The 17,625-nt window shown below is 61.0% G+C and overlaps 2 protein-coding genes across 2 annotated transcripts in view; both read right to left on the minus strand.

Moving 5' to 3' along the window:
* Nucleotides 1-235: 235 nt before the first annotated feature.
* ZBTB9 (zinc finger and BTB domain containing 9) lies at nucleotides 236-1,915 on the minus strand. The gene has a single exon (XM_083351775.1). The coding sequence runs from the start codon at nucleotides 1,888-1,890 to the stop codon at nucleotides 454-456; it is 1,437 nt and encodes a 478-aa protein (XP_083207901.1). The 5' UTR covers nucleotides 1,891-1,915; the 3' UTR covers nucleotides 236-453.
* Nucleotides 1,916-4,001: 2,086 nt separating this feature from the next.
* SYNGAP1 (synaptic Ras GTPase activating protein 1) overlaps nucleotides 4,002-17,625 on the minus strand; it is a gene marked incomplete at both ends in the record, with an annotated part of 33,203 nt that continues 19,579 nt past the window's right edge. The window contains 12 exons of the mRNA XM_083354158.1: nucleotides 4,002-4,157; nucleotides 5,949-6,036; nucleotides 6,366-6,577; nucleotides 6,692-6,865; nucleotides 11,169-12,060; nucleotides 12,303-12,344; nucleotides 12,579-12,760; nucleotides 12,862-13,063; nucleotides 13,947-14,183; nucleotides 14,357-14,501; nucleotides 14,845-14,989; nucleotides 15,084-15,638. Of these exons, the coding sequence (XP_083210284.1) occupies nucleotides 4,002-4,157; nucleotides 5,949-6,036; nucleotides 6,366-6,577; nucleotides 6,692-6,865; nucleotides 11,169-12,060; nucleotides 12,303-12,344; nucleotides 12,579-12,760; nucleotides 12,862-13,063; nucleotides 13,947-14,183; nucleotides 14,357-14,501; nucleotides 14,845-14,989; nucleotides 15,084-15,638 (3,030 nt within the window). The remainder of the gene's footprint in view (nucleotides 4,158-5,948; nucleotides 6,037-6,365; nucleotides 6,578-6,691; nucleotides 6,866-11,168; nucleotides 12,061-12,302; nucleotides 12,345-12,578; nucleotides 12,761-12,861; nucleotides 13,064-13,946; nucleotides 14,184-14,356; nucleotides 14,502-14,844; nucleotides 14,990-15,083; nucleotides 15,639-17,625) is intronic.

The following is a 17,625-nucleotide window of genomic DNA, read 5'->3' on the forward strand; positions in this document are numbered from 1 at the left end:
ACTAAAGCAAGACCCCCTCAAGGGTCCCCAGCCCGCTTCCGGGTTATTCTCTCAGCCACCCAAGAGAAAGACCTCCAGGCCCCGGAGGTCAGGCTGCAGCTAGAGGACTCGGCAGCTCCGCCCGGCAATATGGTCTGTCCTGCAGTGAAGCCGCTTGGGAGATTCGGCCTCTTGACCGATGCACCTGGCATCTCCAAGTAATTCCTCGCCCAGAAGATGCGCTTTTGGGATGAGAGCGGCAAAGGAGGGGAGGGGGAGCCTGCTTCCGGCATCCATACCGCATCGGGGGGGTGTGTGCCTGGGAGCACTCCAGATGTTGGGGTGCTGCTGTCCGCACAGAAGACCAGCAGAGCACAAGGGGACGGGCAACCTGGCCTGCTCCCAGCCCCCCCCCCGCCTTGGGTGGAGTTTAGGAGGAAGCAGAGGGCCGGCCTGCCATGCCCCCCCCCAGCCCTACTTGTAGGTCCAGCAGGCGGTGGCCCAACCCTGCCCCTTGCAGAGCTCCTTGTGCTTCAAGAAGCAGCTCTGGACGCGGAACTTGCGCCCGCAGTCCTCGCAGGCATGCAGGTTGCCGTCGTGGGTCTTCATGTGCTCCGTCAGGTGGTGCTTCAGTTTGAACTTCTTGTTGCAGACGGAGCAGCCGAAGGGCCGCAGGCTGAAGGTCAGCATGATGTGCCGGTCCCGCTTGGGCTTGACGGCGAAGCGCTTCCCGCACAGGCAGCCGAACTTCTTCCCGTCGGGCGCGGACATCAGCTTGACGGGCGCGTGTACCACCTGGCTGTGCACGGCCTGGGCCAGGATCTCGTTGCCGTGCAGGTCCACGGGCTTCCACGAGCTCTCGGGGAAAGCCGCCACGGAGTCTGCGGGGAGGGGCTGCGGCTTCCCGGCCAGGGAGCCCGTGGACGAGGAGGCCCCCCCGCCGGGCAGGAGGTAACCGAGCTCCCCGCCGGCCTGCACCTCCGCCTGGCAGAGGCCTGGCACCTCCGAGGCGCCCGGGGGCCGGCCCAGAGATTTCAGGAAGCCGGCCTCCGAGCGACAGGAGGCCGGGCTGCCCCCCAGCGCAGAGGAAGGGGCCTCCTCCGGGTCAAAGTGCTCCTGCTTGATGTAGAAGACTTTGGGGGGCTCGCGGGGCGAAGCGAAGGCAGGGCCCGTCTCCCTGGACCCCTGGCCGGGACGGTCTGTGCCCCGGTGGCCTTCCTCCTCCTCCTCCTCCTCGTCCAAAACCACTTTCACGGAGCCGCCGCAGATCTGGGCCTGCCGGTGCGCTTCCTCCTCGTCTTCCTCTTCCTCCTCCTCTTCCTCCTCCTCGTCTTCCTGGGAGACCCGGATCTTCACCACCTCCTGGCCCAGCTCCTCGAGCTGCGGGCGGCGGTGCCGGCGGGGTCCCCGGGCGCCCCTCGCGGCCCCTCCGTCCTCCCGGAGGCCCGGGTTGCGGCCGGAGGCGCCGCCGCTCTCGGCCGTGCGGGCGGCCCAGGGGCGTCGGGAGAGCGGCCCGCCGGCCCCCTCCAGCTCCCGCAGGACGGCCGAGCACTGGTCCACCACCTGCCACATCTGCAGCCCGCTGGCCGCCAGCAGGTGTCCGGGCAGGGCGTCGAGCAGCAGCCGGAGGCGGCCCGAGTAGATGAGCTGCAGCAGGTTCTCGAAGGCTTCGGGCGCGATGACGGCCGGCAGCACCAGGCGGCCCGTGTCGCGGAGCAGCAGCTTGTCGTGGAAGTAGGGCGAGGCGGCGGCCAGGACGCTCTTGTGCGCTTGGAAGACGCGGCCCTGCACGTGCACGGCCAGGTCGCAGAACTTGCCCTCCAGCCGGTGCCGGTTCAGCGACTCCAGCAGCCCCGCCGCGTAGTGCGGGAACTCGATCTGCACGCTGCGCGCCCCGTCGGGCTGCTCCATGGCCGCGCGCTCTGCACGCGCTCACCCCCGGGAGCGGAGCCGCCCTCTGCGCGTGCGCAGGGAAGGAGAAGCAGGCTCGGGGTGTAAAACCCCAGCCCAGCCCCCGCTTCCGCTCTTGGGCCGCCGCCACCGCCCCCCTCGAGCGCCTCGGCCAATGAGGATCCGGAAAGAGGCTGCTGCACGACCTCCCCTCCTTTCCAGACCAATCAAGAAAGCGCCCGGGGGGGTAGGAGAGCATCGAACGGTTTTGCCCGCCCCTTAGCGCGTCGCCAGGGTCAGGTGCGGGGAGGCGGTGCTTGGCGGTCTGACCCGGATGTCCATCTGCTCGCCGATTGGCCGTGCGGTCAGAAACGGTGTTTTGTTTTTTTTACCCCCTCCTCCTCGCCCCAGTCCCACGATAAAGGACCCAGCACGGTAGAGGGGAGGGGGCGGGCCTCGCCCCGATTGGCTGAGCGTGGGGTGGGCGTGGCCACGCGGAGCTGCCGGCCACGCGCTCCTCGGCCGACCCGGGTCTGTTCCCGTCCACACGACTCCGCCGCCCCGCCCCGCCCCTCCCCGCCCGGAGCGAGAGTCGTGGCGTAAAAGACCAACTGCTTTTATTAAACATGTTCTTCTGTTGTCACCACACACTCCAGGAAGGAAAATGAGAAAAAATAAATAAATCTTGACATAAAATAACCCCGAGAGCTGGAGAGAGAGGGAGGGAGGGGGGGAGGGAGGGGGGGCCTGGACCCCCTTCCGCGGGGGGGGAGGGAAGGGGTCTCTGTACAGGGGGGGGTCGGACGCGCACTCGTCTATGTACAGTACAAATCCCGCGTAATTACAGCCGGGGAGGGGGGAGGGAGGGAGGGGGCAGTCCGTGGGGGGGGGGATTCACATATGTACAAACTTTGCGTCGTCGTCGTAAGAGTAATAATAATTCATCATATTCATCATAATACGTATAAATATCTACGGTGCTCGCCTGAGCCCCTGTCATTGTCCGGGGGAGGGGGAGGGGAGGGGAGGGGAGAAAGGTGGGGGCGGGGGAGTCCCACCAAAGAAAAGGGGGGAGGGCGGGGGGGGCACACGGAGGGGGGGGTCGGGGGTGCAGCGGGAGAGCGAGAAAGAAACACCCACGACGACGAAGCAGCGGCGCGCGCCAAACACTTCCACCCAGCGGCAGCCCCGGGACGAGCACGACGGACGGACGGACGGACGGACGCGAGCGAGCACCACACGAGTCGAGTCGGGAGTCGGTCCCCTCCCGTCGCTTTCTCCGGCGGGGGCGCGATCCCCGCCCTGAGCAGCACCCTGCAGCTGGGCAGTTCCGGAAAAAAAATGGCTTCTTTTGAGAGTTGGAGGGGGGGGAGGGCGGCGGGAGGAGGGGGAGGAGGAAAGGAAGGAGTTCCCCCCTCCCTGCCTCGCCCCCTCCCCCGCCCCAAGAAGAGAAAGAGCCCGAGGGAGTCCTGCGGGGGGGGGTCGGTGAGAGATGCTGTACAGAGAGGCAAAGCCCTTGGTCGGAGAAGGGGGCGCAATTACTTGGAGGGAGGGGGGAGAAGGGGGGCAGGCCTTGCGGTGCTCTTGGGGAGGGGCCGAACCCCGCCGTCGTGGCACCCGGGAAGGCGTGAGGGGAGGGGGCCGTGCAGGAGGGACCCCCCCCCAACCGTCCCAGCGGCCGGCTGAGGAGAGCGCTCGAAGGGGGGGGAACCGGGACCAGCCTGCCCTCCCCCGAGGCCACGCGTCCTTCCCCATTGGCCCAGAGGTTGGGGGCGGAGGGGAGGGCGGGAGACCCCCCCCTTCCGCTGCTGCCTGAAGAAGAGTCATTGCTGCCGGGGGGAGGGGCGAGGGGGGAGAGTCGGGGGGGAGGGATGCCACTCCTGAGAAGTACGGGGGGGGGAAGAGGGGGAGGCGCCGTCCACGGCTCTGGCCAAGAACGGGGGGTCCCACGCGGGCACTGGGGGGGGGAAGGTTAAGATTGTCGTCTCTTGTCCTGCTATAAAACACCCTGAATGCCTCCGGACCCCTCCCCGGCCCCCGGCGTGCGATTCCAGACTGGCCCCCCACCCCGCCCACCGCCCCACGGCTGCCCGCGGGCTGGCGGGGGGGCGGGACGAGGCGGGGGGCCGTCGCTAGTGCTCAGACGCGGTGCTGCGAAACTCTCCATTTTCCGTGATCTGGAGTCGCGGGAGCGGAGGCGGTTGCCCGGGTAGGATCCCGTTCCAGGGCGGGACCATAGCGCCGCTCAGACGCAGGTTTGCTGCACCCACGGCGGAAAGCTGCCTCTCCTGCAAGAGAGCGAGAAGGGGAGAGCGCCCCCTTATTTATTACGGTCAGGGGGCCCAGGCGCTCGCAAGGCCCCCCCGCGGGACTTTACTACTCCCCTTCCCTGCACTCCCAGCTCCCCGTAACTCCCCCCCCCCCGCAGCCTCCCTAAGATCACACCCCCCCCACCCCGAGCAGGAGGGCTCCGGAGCTTCTGTCTTCCCAGGAGGGTCCGACTTTCTCCTTCAGGACCCCCAACCCGGACTCACTGGTCCTTCCCTAATGAAGGGGGGGGCTGCTGGCCCACCCAGGACTAGTGGGGGGGGCTGTGGACAGAGAGGCCTCCCCCAAGGGAGAGACATTCTCTCCTCTCTTCCTCCTCCAGCAGGACCCCTCCCAAAATCTAGCCAACCCCTCCCCCCCAGGACCTGAGCTCTCCCGGCAGCTGAAATTAGGGTCCCTGTGGCACCCCCAGGCAGCAAGTAATCTGGCAGTTGAGTAGTCAGATGGGGCTTCCCCCTGTGAGGCAGAGGGAACCCCAACGTATGCCCTGTGGGGGAGGGGCTCAGCCAGGTCTTGTTGCAACTGTCCTTGGAGGGGAGGGGGCAGCCAGGCATCCCAGAGCCCTCCAAGGGAGACCTTCCCCCTCCTCGCTCCCCCCCCCACGTTCACCAGGGGGGCACCAGGCAGCCTCCCCCCCACACACCCCTGGCACTAACCTCTCCGGGTCCACAGGCTGCGGGCCCCCTGTACTCAGGCCCCTTTCCAAGGAGGAGGTTCCTCCTGCGCCCCTCCCCCATCACCCCCACCCCCACCTGCACCCACACACACATGCACAGATATAGGTGAGTGTCCAGATGGCCCATGTGCCTGTGCTTCCCCTGCCAGCCCCCCACCCCCAACATGGCACGCTCTTGGCAGACAAGACGAGAGATGGAAAGGGGTGTGTGTGATGGAGAGCAGCGGGGAGGGGCATGCTGTGCACCGCAACAGAGGACCCCTGACTCGGTGGAACCTCTGAACACCTACCCCCAGTAGGGAACGGGGGGGGCAAGGGGGAGGGGGGGCGTTCCAGCCAAGGGAAGATACGGGGTATTGGGGGGGCGGGGAAGCAGTGCCTGCAGGACCCACCTGGTCTGCTACACATGGATGGCGGGGTCCCCTGCTCCCTCAAGTGACAAAACCGGGGCCACACAGAGTTACCTGGTAAACAGCTAGGATGAAACGGAGAAAACACAGGGGATCAGGAGGGGGAGGGGGCGGGGGGGCACAGCACCGCAGGAAAGGGAGGCGGTCGGGGGGGGCTGCTGTGGGACAACTTGCCAGACCCATGGAGACCCACGCTCCACCCACAGGCACCCGGTGCGCTTCTCAGGGAGGGGGCCGCAACCCCTTCCTCTGGGCCTGGGGAGCCCCCTCCTCTGCCCAGCCAGAGGCCTTGCCATCCCGTGCTCATCCAGGGGCCCGGATGGCGTTCTGGCCAGGGGGCAAGTGGGGAGCTGCCCTGCACCCCCCTTCCATCTGAGCCAGACCCGGGGTGACTTCTCTCCCTTTGCTGCTGTCTCCAGGCGCCCCCTCCTCTCCCTCCCCCCACCCACCCCCTCTGCACAGCTGACCCACACCCCTCTCAGGAGGGGAGAGCCGGGGCACGGGACGAGGCGGGGAGCTCCAATCCCACCACTAGGGGGCCCCACGGACAGAGGAGCAGCAGCCGCATCCAGGGGAGCAAGCGAGGGGGGGAAGAGACGAGGACAGGGGGGGCGGCGGATGGTCGATGGAGACATGGGAAAGGACAATGACATTGTAATTTCCACCTGAGCGTCGAGCAGCCGCTTCCGCGCTTCGGAGGTGTCGAGGGCGGCCGAGTGATCCCTGCGCAGCTCCTCCTCCACTAGCATCAGCCTGCAGGGACAAGCTTCACTGGAGTCAATCCGGGCCCCCCCACCCGGCAGGCAGGCGGCGGGAGCCGGGGCCGCCAGCAGCTGCGGGAACGGGGGCTCCCAAAAGCGGCGGGGCCCCAGAGACCACAGCTGGAGCCCCGCCGGTGAGGAGCGCCCCTTCCCACGCACCCACCCCGGCGGCCCAGGAGCCCTCCCTCCCCCCCATTGCTAGTGCCCCCCCCACAGAAGCAGGAGGAGGAGGAAGCCAAAGGGAGTCACCGCCCCCTCCCTGGCTCGGGCGCTCCCCCAGAGGTTCCCCGGGCCCCGTGGCGGCCCCGCCCTGCAGCTCACCTGCCGATGATGCTCTTGATCTGGGAGTCCTTCTCCACCTGCTGCTGGCGGAGGCGCTTCTCGCTCTGCTCCAGGCGCTGCTGGTACTGCTGCAGGATCTTGCTGGTCTGCTCCTCCTGGCTCATCAGGCGCCTCTCGTACTCCTCCAGCTTCCGGTTGGACATGTGCAGGCGCTCCTTCAGCGAGTGGATCTCCTCCTCGTACTCCTTCACCTGCAACAGGGGAGGGGAGGGGGGAGCCTCAGGCAGGGACCCCACTGTGCCTCACAGCAGGCACGGCCCTGCCCCCTCCCCAGCCCAAGGGGCGCCCCGTGACGGGAGGCTCACGCGGTCCAGCCGACTCTCGTCCATGGACTTGGAGTACTCCTTCAGCTTGAACTCCTCCCGCTCAATGTGGGAGCTCTCTATGTCCGCTGAGAGGTGGGGCATGTTGGAGACCCAGGCCACAGTCCGCTCCGAGGCCGGCAGGATGGGGTTCAGCGTGGAGGGCGTGTGCGAGGTCTGTGGCAGGGCAGGAGGGATGAAGTCAGCCCACGCTCAGCCCGAGTCTCCTGAACGGCTATGTGCCCAAAAGCCCCCTCGCCTTGCCAGGGGGCCCAACCCCAGGATGTGAGAGGGGGGCCCCCTTGTTTTTCCAGCTCCCTCCCCCTCCCCCAACGTGCTATTCAGATTCCCTCCTTCCATCCTCGGGAACTGCAGCCAGGCAAAATGTTCAACACCCCAAGAGATTTAGTCGTCATCCTCACCATTATCAGTGACAAGATCAATCTGGATCGGGGATCCCCACCACCACAGTTCCCTCTCTTCCAGTGGACCCCCAGACCCCAAGCCCTGCTCAGATTTCTTTTTCCAGAGGATCTGGGCGGGGGGTGTGTGCTCTTGGTGAGCCAAAGAGGGTCCCCGTTTTCCCAGGTTGCCTAAGGCCACCGCCTTGTTCTTGAGCAGGGGAGGGTGGGGGGACCGCCATCCTCCAACCTACATCGTCTGCTCAAGGAGATCTCGAAGTAAGCCCCTCTCCTCTAAATACTCCCACAAGAAGCTCATTGGTGTCCCCCCACCCCACGTTGAAGGCAGTAAAATCTCTCGCCCTTTCCAAATTCCAAAATGCCACCTCTGCATCTCTGCTGCGTCAGGGATTTGATTGAATGATTTCTGTAGCTAGCCGGCAAAATCCCAGGGGCTTCCAAGTCCTTGCTTGAAGATCCCCAGGGAGGGGGGGGGCTCTGCTGCCCAGCCTGAGCTCAGAGGAAGGGGCTCCAGCTCCAGCCCCGAAGGGCCCCAGCCTCCCTCGCCAACCCTCCACTGCTCCTGCTCTTTTCCGGGCTGCTGATCCAAGAGAGGGTCAGGATTCCTGCTGGGCCTCCTGCAGTTCAGCTTGTGTCCCTTTGTTGAACAGGGACTGCAAGCATTTTTGCCTGAATGCAGACATCCAGCTCAGCCTAAGAAAGCACCAACGCTTGCAGTGGGCGTCCATCTCAATCCCTTGTTCTTCCCTCTGTGGCTCGCATCCCAGGGACCCTGAGCTCTTGGGCAGGGCAGGTGTCACAGCAATAAGCATTTCAAACAGACACACACACACATACATACACCGCTTTGCAGTACTTTACACCCCTCTCTGAGCAGTTACAGTGTCAGCCTGTTGCCCCCAACAATCTGAGGGAGGGTGTGAAGAAGCCCCGCCGGCAAGGCGCAGGCCCAGCCCTGGCAAAGGAAGGGCGTTCCCTACTCCTGGTCAAAGGGGAGGCTGAGAAAGAAACTCAAGAAACGGCCACTTGATTTCACTAGGCAGACAGTGCAATGGAGGGCTGCGTTGACCGATTCTGGATTACCCAACTAGCATTGAAGGCTGTTGCCAAAATTAAAGCTGTTCCCGTTTGCTGGTCTTATTGCTTGACAACCAATGCTTCTCTGCACCAGAGCGTCGTCCTCTGGGATGGTCCAGGCCTTCATTCTGGAAGGAGGAGTCACTGGGTGCCTAGTCCTGGAAGGGGTGCCTCTGGTCACAATGGCTCCGGGGACGCTTCCTGGAGATTCCCAGGTCCTCTGAACAAGGATCACCACTCAGTTCGGCAGTGCCAACGCCCAGCGGTCATGGTGATCGCGTGCAGTAGAGGTGGTTCCATGACTCCGATACACCGACATTGTGGTTAATTCTTAAGAGGACACGCCCTCTCCTTCTCCATCCACACTCTGCAGAAAGACAGTTACTCCCACCTCGTGTGGGCTGTGTGTGTGTGTGTGTGCACGTGCGCGTGCGCATAGAGAGGCTTTGCAAGATCCGGTCTGAGTAGATCATGGGGACAAAGGTTTATTCTTCCAAGTTTTGGGGCTCTTTCCAGAATATGCACACTAGGCTGTTCTACATGATGTATATATATATGGGTCCTGGTGATATGTAGCTTTTAGTTGTTAATGAGGGTGCCGATGCTTGACTATTGCCACTGATTGTTGTTTCCTTGTGCTGCTGTGGCCTCAGGGCCTAAGTATCTGAAGTGTAAAGGTTTTACACTTAGGCAAGAAAAACAAACAAACGTATAGCTGCAATTAGGTCAAACCAGCAGCAACTGTGAGAGGGATCTCGGAGTCCTAGTGGACAATCCCTTAAATATGAGCCAGCCATGTGCAGCAGTAGCCACAAAAGCCAGTCCAATCATAGGCTGCATTAATAGCGGGACAGAATCAAGACCGTGTGAAGGGCTAATACCACTTTATAATGCCTTGGTAAGACCACACTATAAAAAACAAATGTTGACTCTCTGGAAAAAGCGCAGAGAAGAGCAACAAAGATGATTAGGGGCCTGGAGTAAAACATACAAAGAACAGTTGCAGGAATTGGGTATGGTCTAGTCCAGGGGTAGGCAACCGTGGCTCTTTTATGACTCACGGACTTCAACTCCCAGACTGGGAGTTGAAGTCCACAAGTCATAAAAGAGCCACGGTTGCCTTACCCTTGGTCTAGTCTAATGAAGAGAAGGACCGGGGGTGACATGATAGCAGTCTTCCAATATTTGAATGGCCACCACAAAGAGAGGATCAACTTATTTTCCAAAGCACCTGAAGGCAGGACAAGAAGCAACGGATGGAAACTAATCAAGGAGAGAAGCAACCTGGTACTAAGGAAAAAATTCCTGGTTGGGAGAACAAAAAAACAAATGAACCAGCTTGCCTTCGGAAGTTGTGGGGCTCCATTTCCAGAGGCTTTTAAGAACAACCTCTTGTCTGGAATGGTCTACAGTCTCCTGGTTGAGCAGGAGGTTGGACTACAAAACCTCCAAAGTCCCTTCCGACTCTGTTATTCTGCTAAATCAGCAAATCCGTTGACTGACACGGCCCCCATTTCCCAGGCTCCAATCATTTCCCTGGCTATTTTTGTCTCTGCTTAGCCAACAATCATAGTAGCTGCAAAATTGAGTGCATGTCCTGGTTCATTGCAGTGTGAGGCGACCAATGAGTTGGGGTCTTTTTCCAGAGGCTGTAAGAAATAGGGGACTTCCCAAACAGTGGGGGGTCTCTCGTGGGAGTGCGTAAGAGCCAGATGCCAATCCTGTTGCCAAACGCTGAATTAGACCTTTGGAAGACCTGATCCCTCCTTTTAATGGAAGATCCCCCCAAGGTGCTCTTCTGGGCCCGTTTCATTCATTCTCCATACCTGAGCACTTTCGCTGCTGCTTCTGCGTCTTTGAAGGCTGGGAGGACATACCAGACGAAGGACACACACTAGCTCAAAAAGGCACAAGCCAGAAATAGGGAGCCACTCTCTGTCTTGACACACTTTGAGGGACCTGGGGGTAAATGTTGCCACAGGAACCGCAACCTGGGACGTCCCGGACTTGACACGCTTCAAGATCAGCTTCTCCAAAGGGAACCTGCTTGCGGAGGCTGCCCGCTGCCAGGCCCTGCCCCTGGCAACTCTGCAGGCACTTCACACGCACACCACACACAGATTGCCCTCCCAGCAGAGAGAAGAGCGACACCTTCACCCCCCCAGGAAGCCCTCCCAGTTTGGGGGGATGAGAACAGGAGGCTTTCCAAGCTGAGCTGGTTCAGGCTCTTTGACGTTAAAGACACAAGCCCTTCTGGTGAAACCAGACACACAACGGCCTCTCCCTTGCCAGAGTGGGGACTTTGGGAAAAGGCCCAGGTGTGACATCTCCTTTCCTCTCTTTATGAAAGACAGAGCCAAATCTCAAACGGGGAGGAGGCGAATAAACGGGTCCCCTTCTTCTACATAATTCAAGGCTGATCTGAGCAGGCCCCGAGCCCAACCTTGGAAGGAACGCAAGAGCAGAGGCCCACCCGTTCACGGTGTGCTCTGCGAGTCCTCGGGGCAGCAGCAGCTGTGGTACCTGAGAGTTGGGTCCCAGCCAGTAGCCACGCTTCCCTGCATAAGGAGGGGAGCAGTGGGGTGGACCCGCTGACTTTCCTGGAAGGCCTCTGGGAGGGAGGCCTGCCCTCTCTGGGGCCTAAGAGGTCTCCTGGTTCCTGGAGGGTGCAGGCCCCTTGCTGGGTGAAGAGTCCTTTTGGGCAAATGAGGCAGCCCCTCTTTTCCCAAAAAGGACCCCTCCTTTCTTATACTGCAAAGCACAAGTAAAAGAGCCGAGCTGCCTTGCTTTTTTTTTAAAAAAAAAAAACACCTCGTTTCAGTCACATCAGGAAAAGAAACAAGAGCTGCCAAATTGTAGGTTTCCCAGCTGACCACAAAATGCGTTTTGAAACCTTCCCTAAATCTCAGCGCTCGGAAACGTGTGCCTGGCATTCGCAAGCCCGGTGTGGTATTTGGGGGGCTGCTGCCCGGTTCACTCACCTGCTTGGTGATGGATGGCTTGAGGGCAGAAGGGGCCTCCTTGGTGACCGACTGCTGGCGGGCATGGGTGGGGGCGTAGGTGGGATCGGGCTGCAGCAGGTTCCCGCTGGAGGGCCGAGGCTTCTGGGCCGCAGAGACCGTCAGCTGCTGGGACTTGCCCCGCTGCAGGGGGGGCTGCGGCTGGGGGGCCGGGGCCGAGCGCTGGGGCTGGTTGCCAATGGTGATCTGGGGCGGGGAGAGCATGTTCTGGAGGTTCTCCTGCAGGGACAGCTGGCGCTTGGTGAACTCCGAGCCCTGGCGCGTGAACTCGTCGCTGTAGCTGTGGCTGTGCATGATGTGCTTGCTGGCCGAGAGGTCCTCACTCTTGCTGTAGCCGTGGAAGGGGGCGAAGGTGTCGGCAGGGTTGCCCTCCGTCGGCCGGTGCGGGTGGGGGGCATGGTGCGGGCCACCGACCGGCCCGTCAGATGCCATGTGAAAGAGGGGGTTCTGGAAGGAGAGGGGGATGCGGAGCTGCTGGGCGGAGGAGGGGCCGCCCCCGTCGGTAGTGACGCCCATCTGGCTCAGCCGCAGGCCGGCCGCGATGCTGGAGCCGCTGCCCTGGGAGAGCCGGCTGGGCCGCAGACCCAGGCCGGCGGTGATGGAGGCCTGGCTGCTGTTGAGCAGGTCGCCCACGTTGTGCAGGTTGGAGACGCTGTTCATGCGGCTGTCCTGCAGGTCCAGCATGGAGACGCTCTTGTTGACGCTCAGCACTTTCTGGTCCGGCTCGGTAATGTCCGAGCTGCTGGTGCAGTAGGCGGGGGAGGAGCGGGCCAGGGGTGGCCGCGGCACGAAGAACATGTCTTTCGAGCCCTTCTCCTTGGTCGGGGAGGGTAAGCGCGTCATGTCGATGGAGCTGCGGGGGAAGGCAGCACGGAGAACTGACGAGGGCAGGAAGAAACCCAGTCTGCAAAGGGATGGGGGTGGCAGGGCAACCCCACAGGGCTCCCGTCCTCCTCCACAAGCGTGCCTAAGGCCCCTGGCCCAGGAGACCAGTCGAGGAACAGGGGGCAGTGGGGACTGGGCCCTGTGCCCAGAGGGAAGGAAATTTCTACGCAGGATCCCAAATTCCTTTGGACCTCACCCCACAGCCCTTACCTGTTCATGGCTCGCATCATGTAGGGCTGCATGTCAACTGAGCTGTGGGGAGAAATCCAGAGTCAGCCCAAGGGGAAAGCCCTTCAGGGGCGCGTTCACACCCCAAATCTCCCATAGGTGACCTGGAGAAGTTGTCCTCTGCAGCCTCTTGGCATTATTCGCAAGGAAACCCAGCAAAGGCCCAGAGCAGAGCCCACCTCGGGTGGGACCCGCAGCCGGATGCCCACCCGTTTCCCGTCCTCCGATGCCCCTCCCCCCGCCCCATCCCAGCCTGACCTGTTGAGGTCACGCATCATGTACGAGGACTGCACTTCGGCCGAGGGTCCGCGGAGGATGACCGGCTTGGGCTGGAGCCGCTCGCCCTGGTGGCTTGGCTGCCGATGGATGTGGGGGTTCCTGAGAGCGAGGCTGATTTCGTTCAGCAGACGGGGCAGCGGGCCCAGCTTGAGCAGGGCTTCCTACGCAGGGAGGGAGCCGCAGACAGGCGCTCAACACCATCGCTGGCAAGCAGATGAGGCCCCCCCCTCTTTCCTACACCCCACCCACTCCCGGCAGGCACCTTGCTGAGCTGGGGCAGGACCTCCCAGAGCAGAGCGTGCAGCGTGGAGAGCTCCCGGCCGAGGTCGATGTAGCCCTCAAAGCTGCTGCTGTTGGTGAGGGTGTCCAGGTTGGAGATCTCATACAGGAACTGCTGCATGCTGGCCCACTCCATCTCCAGGAACTCGTTCATGAAGGCCATGTACTCCTCCTTGCTGCCAAACCTGCCGCAAGCGCCACATTTTTCATCACTTGCAGTGTCACTCGAGTGGGGCCCTTCCGTTCGCCAACCCTGCCCGCCCGAGTGCCCAGCACAGCCTGAAACGCCAAGCCTTGTAGCGGCCCGTCACTTTGTACAATGCCAGCCTGACTCCCCCTCCAGCCCTTCGGGGAGGGGGAGCCTGGATTTGCCACGGAGGTAGCAGTCTGCAAGCAGCACACGGAGAAAGAAGGGCTGTTCTGAAAGAAGTACAGGGCCCAAACTGCATATCTGGGCCCTTGTGTGGACTGAAGCCCTCCCGTTCCATCCTCTCCACCTTGGGGCATGCAGGCAGAGACCACTCTGCCCCCACCCTGAGCGATAAGGGTTCCCTGAGGTCATCCATTCCACCTCTGCTCCCTCCATTTGCCTCCTCTGCCCGAGCCCTCCTCCTTCCAGGCAGTGTTTACCCACACCTTCAGCTGCGGTCCATCTCCCCGTAACCTTGACCCATTCCCATCCCCAGCAGGGAGAGTGGACCGGCCTTGCCTACATTGCCCTGGCAGGCATTTCAAGAGGAGAGCCAGGTCCCCGTCACAGTCCCCCTTCTCTGCCTCCGTTGGTTCCCTCCATCGCACCTGCCTTTCAGAGGGACCTGGCTGCCTTCTGGGCCTCGATGGGACACTTCCCCCCCCCCGTCAGGGCTGGGGCCACAAAAACCAGGCTATTAGATGGAGCCAGAGACAGAGGGAGCCTGGCCACACTGCAGGGAGGGACTCTTCTCCAGAGCTCTGCCCTGGCGCTCTGAACTGGACGGAGGGTGGAAAACTCACCCCCACCCCCCTAGCCCAGCTGGAGGGCACCCCCCTGGCACCCGCTGCCTGCCTCCTGCCCTCCTCCACACTCACTTGGAGAAGTTGGCCAGGTTCTGGATGACCTTGGCGATGAGCGTGAGGGTGCGGGACGTCTGCTCATCTGGGTACTCCTGCAGGAGGCCGAAGAGGCTGGGGGACATGACGGCCGGACACAGGAAGCGCAGAAAGAGGGAGGCGCTGATCAGCCGGTCGGCGATGTCTTCCCGGCCCCGCTCGGCACAGCGCAGCCGCCATGATGCAAAGACCTCCTTCAGCTCCCGGGGGAACACGCTGGGGGGAGGGGGGGCAGGGGAAGACAGGATCACTGCCTATCCCCCCCCCATGCAGGGCTGCCTCACAGCCCCCAGGTTGCCCTCCCCAAATGACTGCCCCTCCTTCAATTTCTCTCCCCAGACCTTCAGGGAAAGGGGCAGGTGGGGAGGAGGTGCCAGCCCTGCACTGACCAGTGGGAGTTGACCACTTTGCACAGAGCCAGTTCGCAGCACATGCGGAGGTTGGCCTGGTGGTCCGCCAAGGTGGAGGCCGAGCACTTCATGGGGTCCACCTCGCAGTTCTCCTCGGACTCGTACAAAGCTCGGATGAACTCACCTGAGGAGGGGGGCAGAGCAGACAGACGATGGGACCAGCAGACCCCCCCCCACCCTCAAGCACCCACTGGCTCAGCCCTACACAAAGTGCCCGTTAAGTAGGGAGGAGCCCCTCCACGTTCAGGAGAGCTGCAAGGCCTCCCTCTCTAGACTCTCCCCGGAGGAAGCCAAGCCGGTTGCCTTCCCCCCACCCGTTGAGATGCCAGGCCCGGCTCCAGAACCGGAGCAGAGCCAGGAAAAAGCACAAAATCTAATTCCCGTGATTGCACCTCCCTCTCCACACCAAGGGTTGTGAAGAGCTGGGGCCTCCCCCCACGGGCCCCTCCCTCCTCCGATGCGCCTACCAATGGCATCCTTGAGGTATTTTTGTCCAATCAGCTTGAGATACTCCTCTATGGCTTTGGTGGCCAGGGTGTTCTCCCGAAAAATGAGGTGTTCGCGGTCCATGAAACGGTCCACTTCCGTCATGGCCATGTCGGACAGGAAGTCCTGCCGGGAAGGGGCAGGAGAGAAGCTGCAGGAGCTGTGCTGCTGCCGCCCTCCCGGGGCCCCACTCGCCTCCCCCTTCCCTCCCATAGCGTACCTTGGCCTTGCCGGTGCTCTGGAGGATGTGCACCAGGGCGCAGGCCACCTCCTCCTTGCTCTTGACACTCAGGACAGGCTCCAGCACGGCGCACAGCATGCGGTAGTTGTTGGTGACGTACTCGGCGAACTCCTTGTAGAGCTCCATGGGTAGGATGCTCATGGCCTGGAAGCGGCTCTTGACCCGGACGGCCGGGCAGCCGGCCTTGCTCTTGCTGGCGCTGGGCTGGCTGAGCGGGTACCACTGCTCAGCGAAATGGCGCCCAGTGACGCTGGCGATGGGAATGCTGACCATGCCCACGTAGTTGCTCTTGTCCTTCTTGCGCTTCTTGTCCGTGTCCTTGTAGAGGTGCAGCCGGATGGTGCGCACGGCCGGCAGGTTGTTGAACTCGAAGTGCTCCCCCCAGAAGACGTTGTCCGTGCGTATCTTGCTGGTGGTGCGTGCGTAGAGCATATCGTCCAGGCACAGCTCGCAGTAGTAGCGCTTTTTGGGGGGCAGGTCCCGCGCCTCAATGATCCAGAGTTTCAGCACATTGTCCACACGGCGGCTGTTGTCCTGTGCAGAGGAGGAGGAGGAGGAGGATGACGAGCCTGGAGGGGTTACTCCACAATGGGGGTCTCCAACCTTGGCCTCTTGTGGACTTCGACTTCCAAACTTTTAACTAATGTATTATATCGGGCATAATTATTTAATGTTTTTAACTTTTGTATTTCGTATTTTAATATTTATTGCCCTGTACACCGCCCTGAGTCCTTCGGGAGAAGGGCAGTATAAAAATTTAATAAATAAAATAATAAATAAAATAATAAATAAAATTCCCCAGGCAGCACAGCACATACATTGATCAGCTGGAGAATTCTGGGAGCTGAAGTCCACAAGTCTTACAAGTGGCCAAGTTTGGAGACCCCCATTCTAACCAGGTAAGGGGCAGGAGGGCTCTCCGTCCCTCAGGAGCCCCTCCCTCTCTCCCCACGCCCAAGGGATTTTTGATACACACAAGATGTCTGGACACCTCCTCCAGCCCGGCGGAGCCCCCACCCCAGCGTTCGCAGCTCCGCCAAGGCAAGGCCCTCCTCTCAGTCTGGCTTCACCCTGCTGTGCACACCTAGCTACACACATTCCACAACCCCGGTGCAGGACTGGGGCCCTGTGCCCAGAGAGGCGAGCTCTCCATGGTGCACCAGGAAGCGCCTATCATTTCCCCCAGCGTTTTAAGTGACAGAGGCATAGCCATTTTAGCTTTTATTAATTTTTATCCCTCTGCTTTGGGTTTATAACTGATTTATTACTACTTGGGAGGGATCCTGTATTCTCCATCTCATAAGCAGTGGGGAGAATATCCGCCATGAGGTGACCTAAAAATAATACGAAGGAGGAACGTGGCAGGAGGCTTGGAGAGAAAGAGGCCCAGAAGTGGCTTCACCCCAAGAGCTGGAAGAATCTTGGGAGAGGGAGCCTTAGAGGCCATCTAGTCCACACTCTTACCCACCACTATCAGAGTCCATTTTCTTCTGAAACGCCTCCAGCCAAACAATCTGTGCTGTTCAGGACCAACTTCTGCCATGAGGAATCTTCTCCTTCCTTGTAAATTAAACACAGAGCTGCCCGCCTGTTTTTGGGGGGGCACACACACACCCCTGCCTTGTCTTCTACTGGCAGCTCTTCAGCTACTCAGAGGTGACCCTGGACTCGCACCCTGGTCGGTATCTCTTTACTCTCCTACCATCGGGTAGGAGATATAGGAGTATAGCCAGCCGCACCAACAGGCTGAAAAACAGCTTTTATCTGTGGGCTGTTAGGCTCCCGAACGAGAAATAACTTTTGTGAATTTTATGCAGAATTGACTTGGGAGGTCGGTGTGTGGTGTAGTTGGTTCACATGGTGTAGTAAGATGGAGGGTTTGTTGTCACTGTGTGTTGGGGGGTGGGAGCACAAAGGGAGGCTCAGCCAATCTCAACGTACACATAGTTGTACTTTGACAATAAAGGTTCGTTGTGTCTCCCTCTTCTCTTCTAGACGTGCCTGCTAAAGGTTTCCTGGCCTCTTGCCAGCTGTTCTTGGGACAGTGTCCAGTTTGCCAGGGTAGCCCAGTGTGTATAGAGCCGAACCCCACATTCTCCCACATGAAGGGAGAGCAGCAATTACATCTTTTCGTCTTGACATTTTGACCCCTGTTGTCTGGGGTGATTCTCTGTCCTCCAGGTCGTGGTTGTCCCAAGGGCCTCTTCCCAAAAGGGGGTGGACTTTCTTGGTTTCTTGACCTTGGCTGATGCAGCCCAGGACGGCCTTGGCTTTCTTTACAGTTGCATCACACTCTTGGCTCATGCTCCACTTGCGATTCTCCCACGTTCTTTCTGCAGATGGCCCTGCCTGGCATGCCACCCCATCTTGCACTCCTGTTCTTGATTTTTCATTTGTCCCCGTTGAAATTCCTCTAGCAAGTTGCTGCCCTTCATTCCAGCTTACCACAATCCTCCTGAATTTTGATATTCCTCTACAGCACAGGTGTCAAACTCGCCGCATCACGTGACGCGTTGCGACT

This window comes from Vipera ursinii (assembly GCF_947247035.1).
Source record: "Vipera ursinii genome assembly, chromosome: 2".
NCBI classification, from domain to species: Eukaryota; Metazoa; Chordata; class Lepidosauria; order Squamata; family Viperidae; genus Vipera; species Vipera ursinii.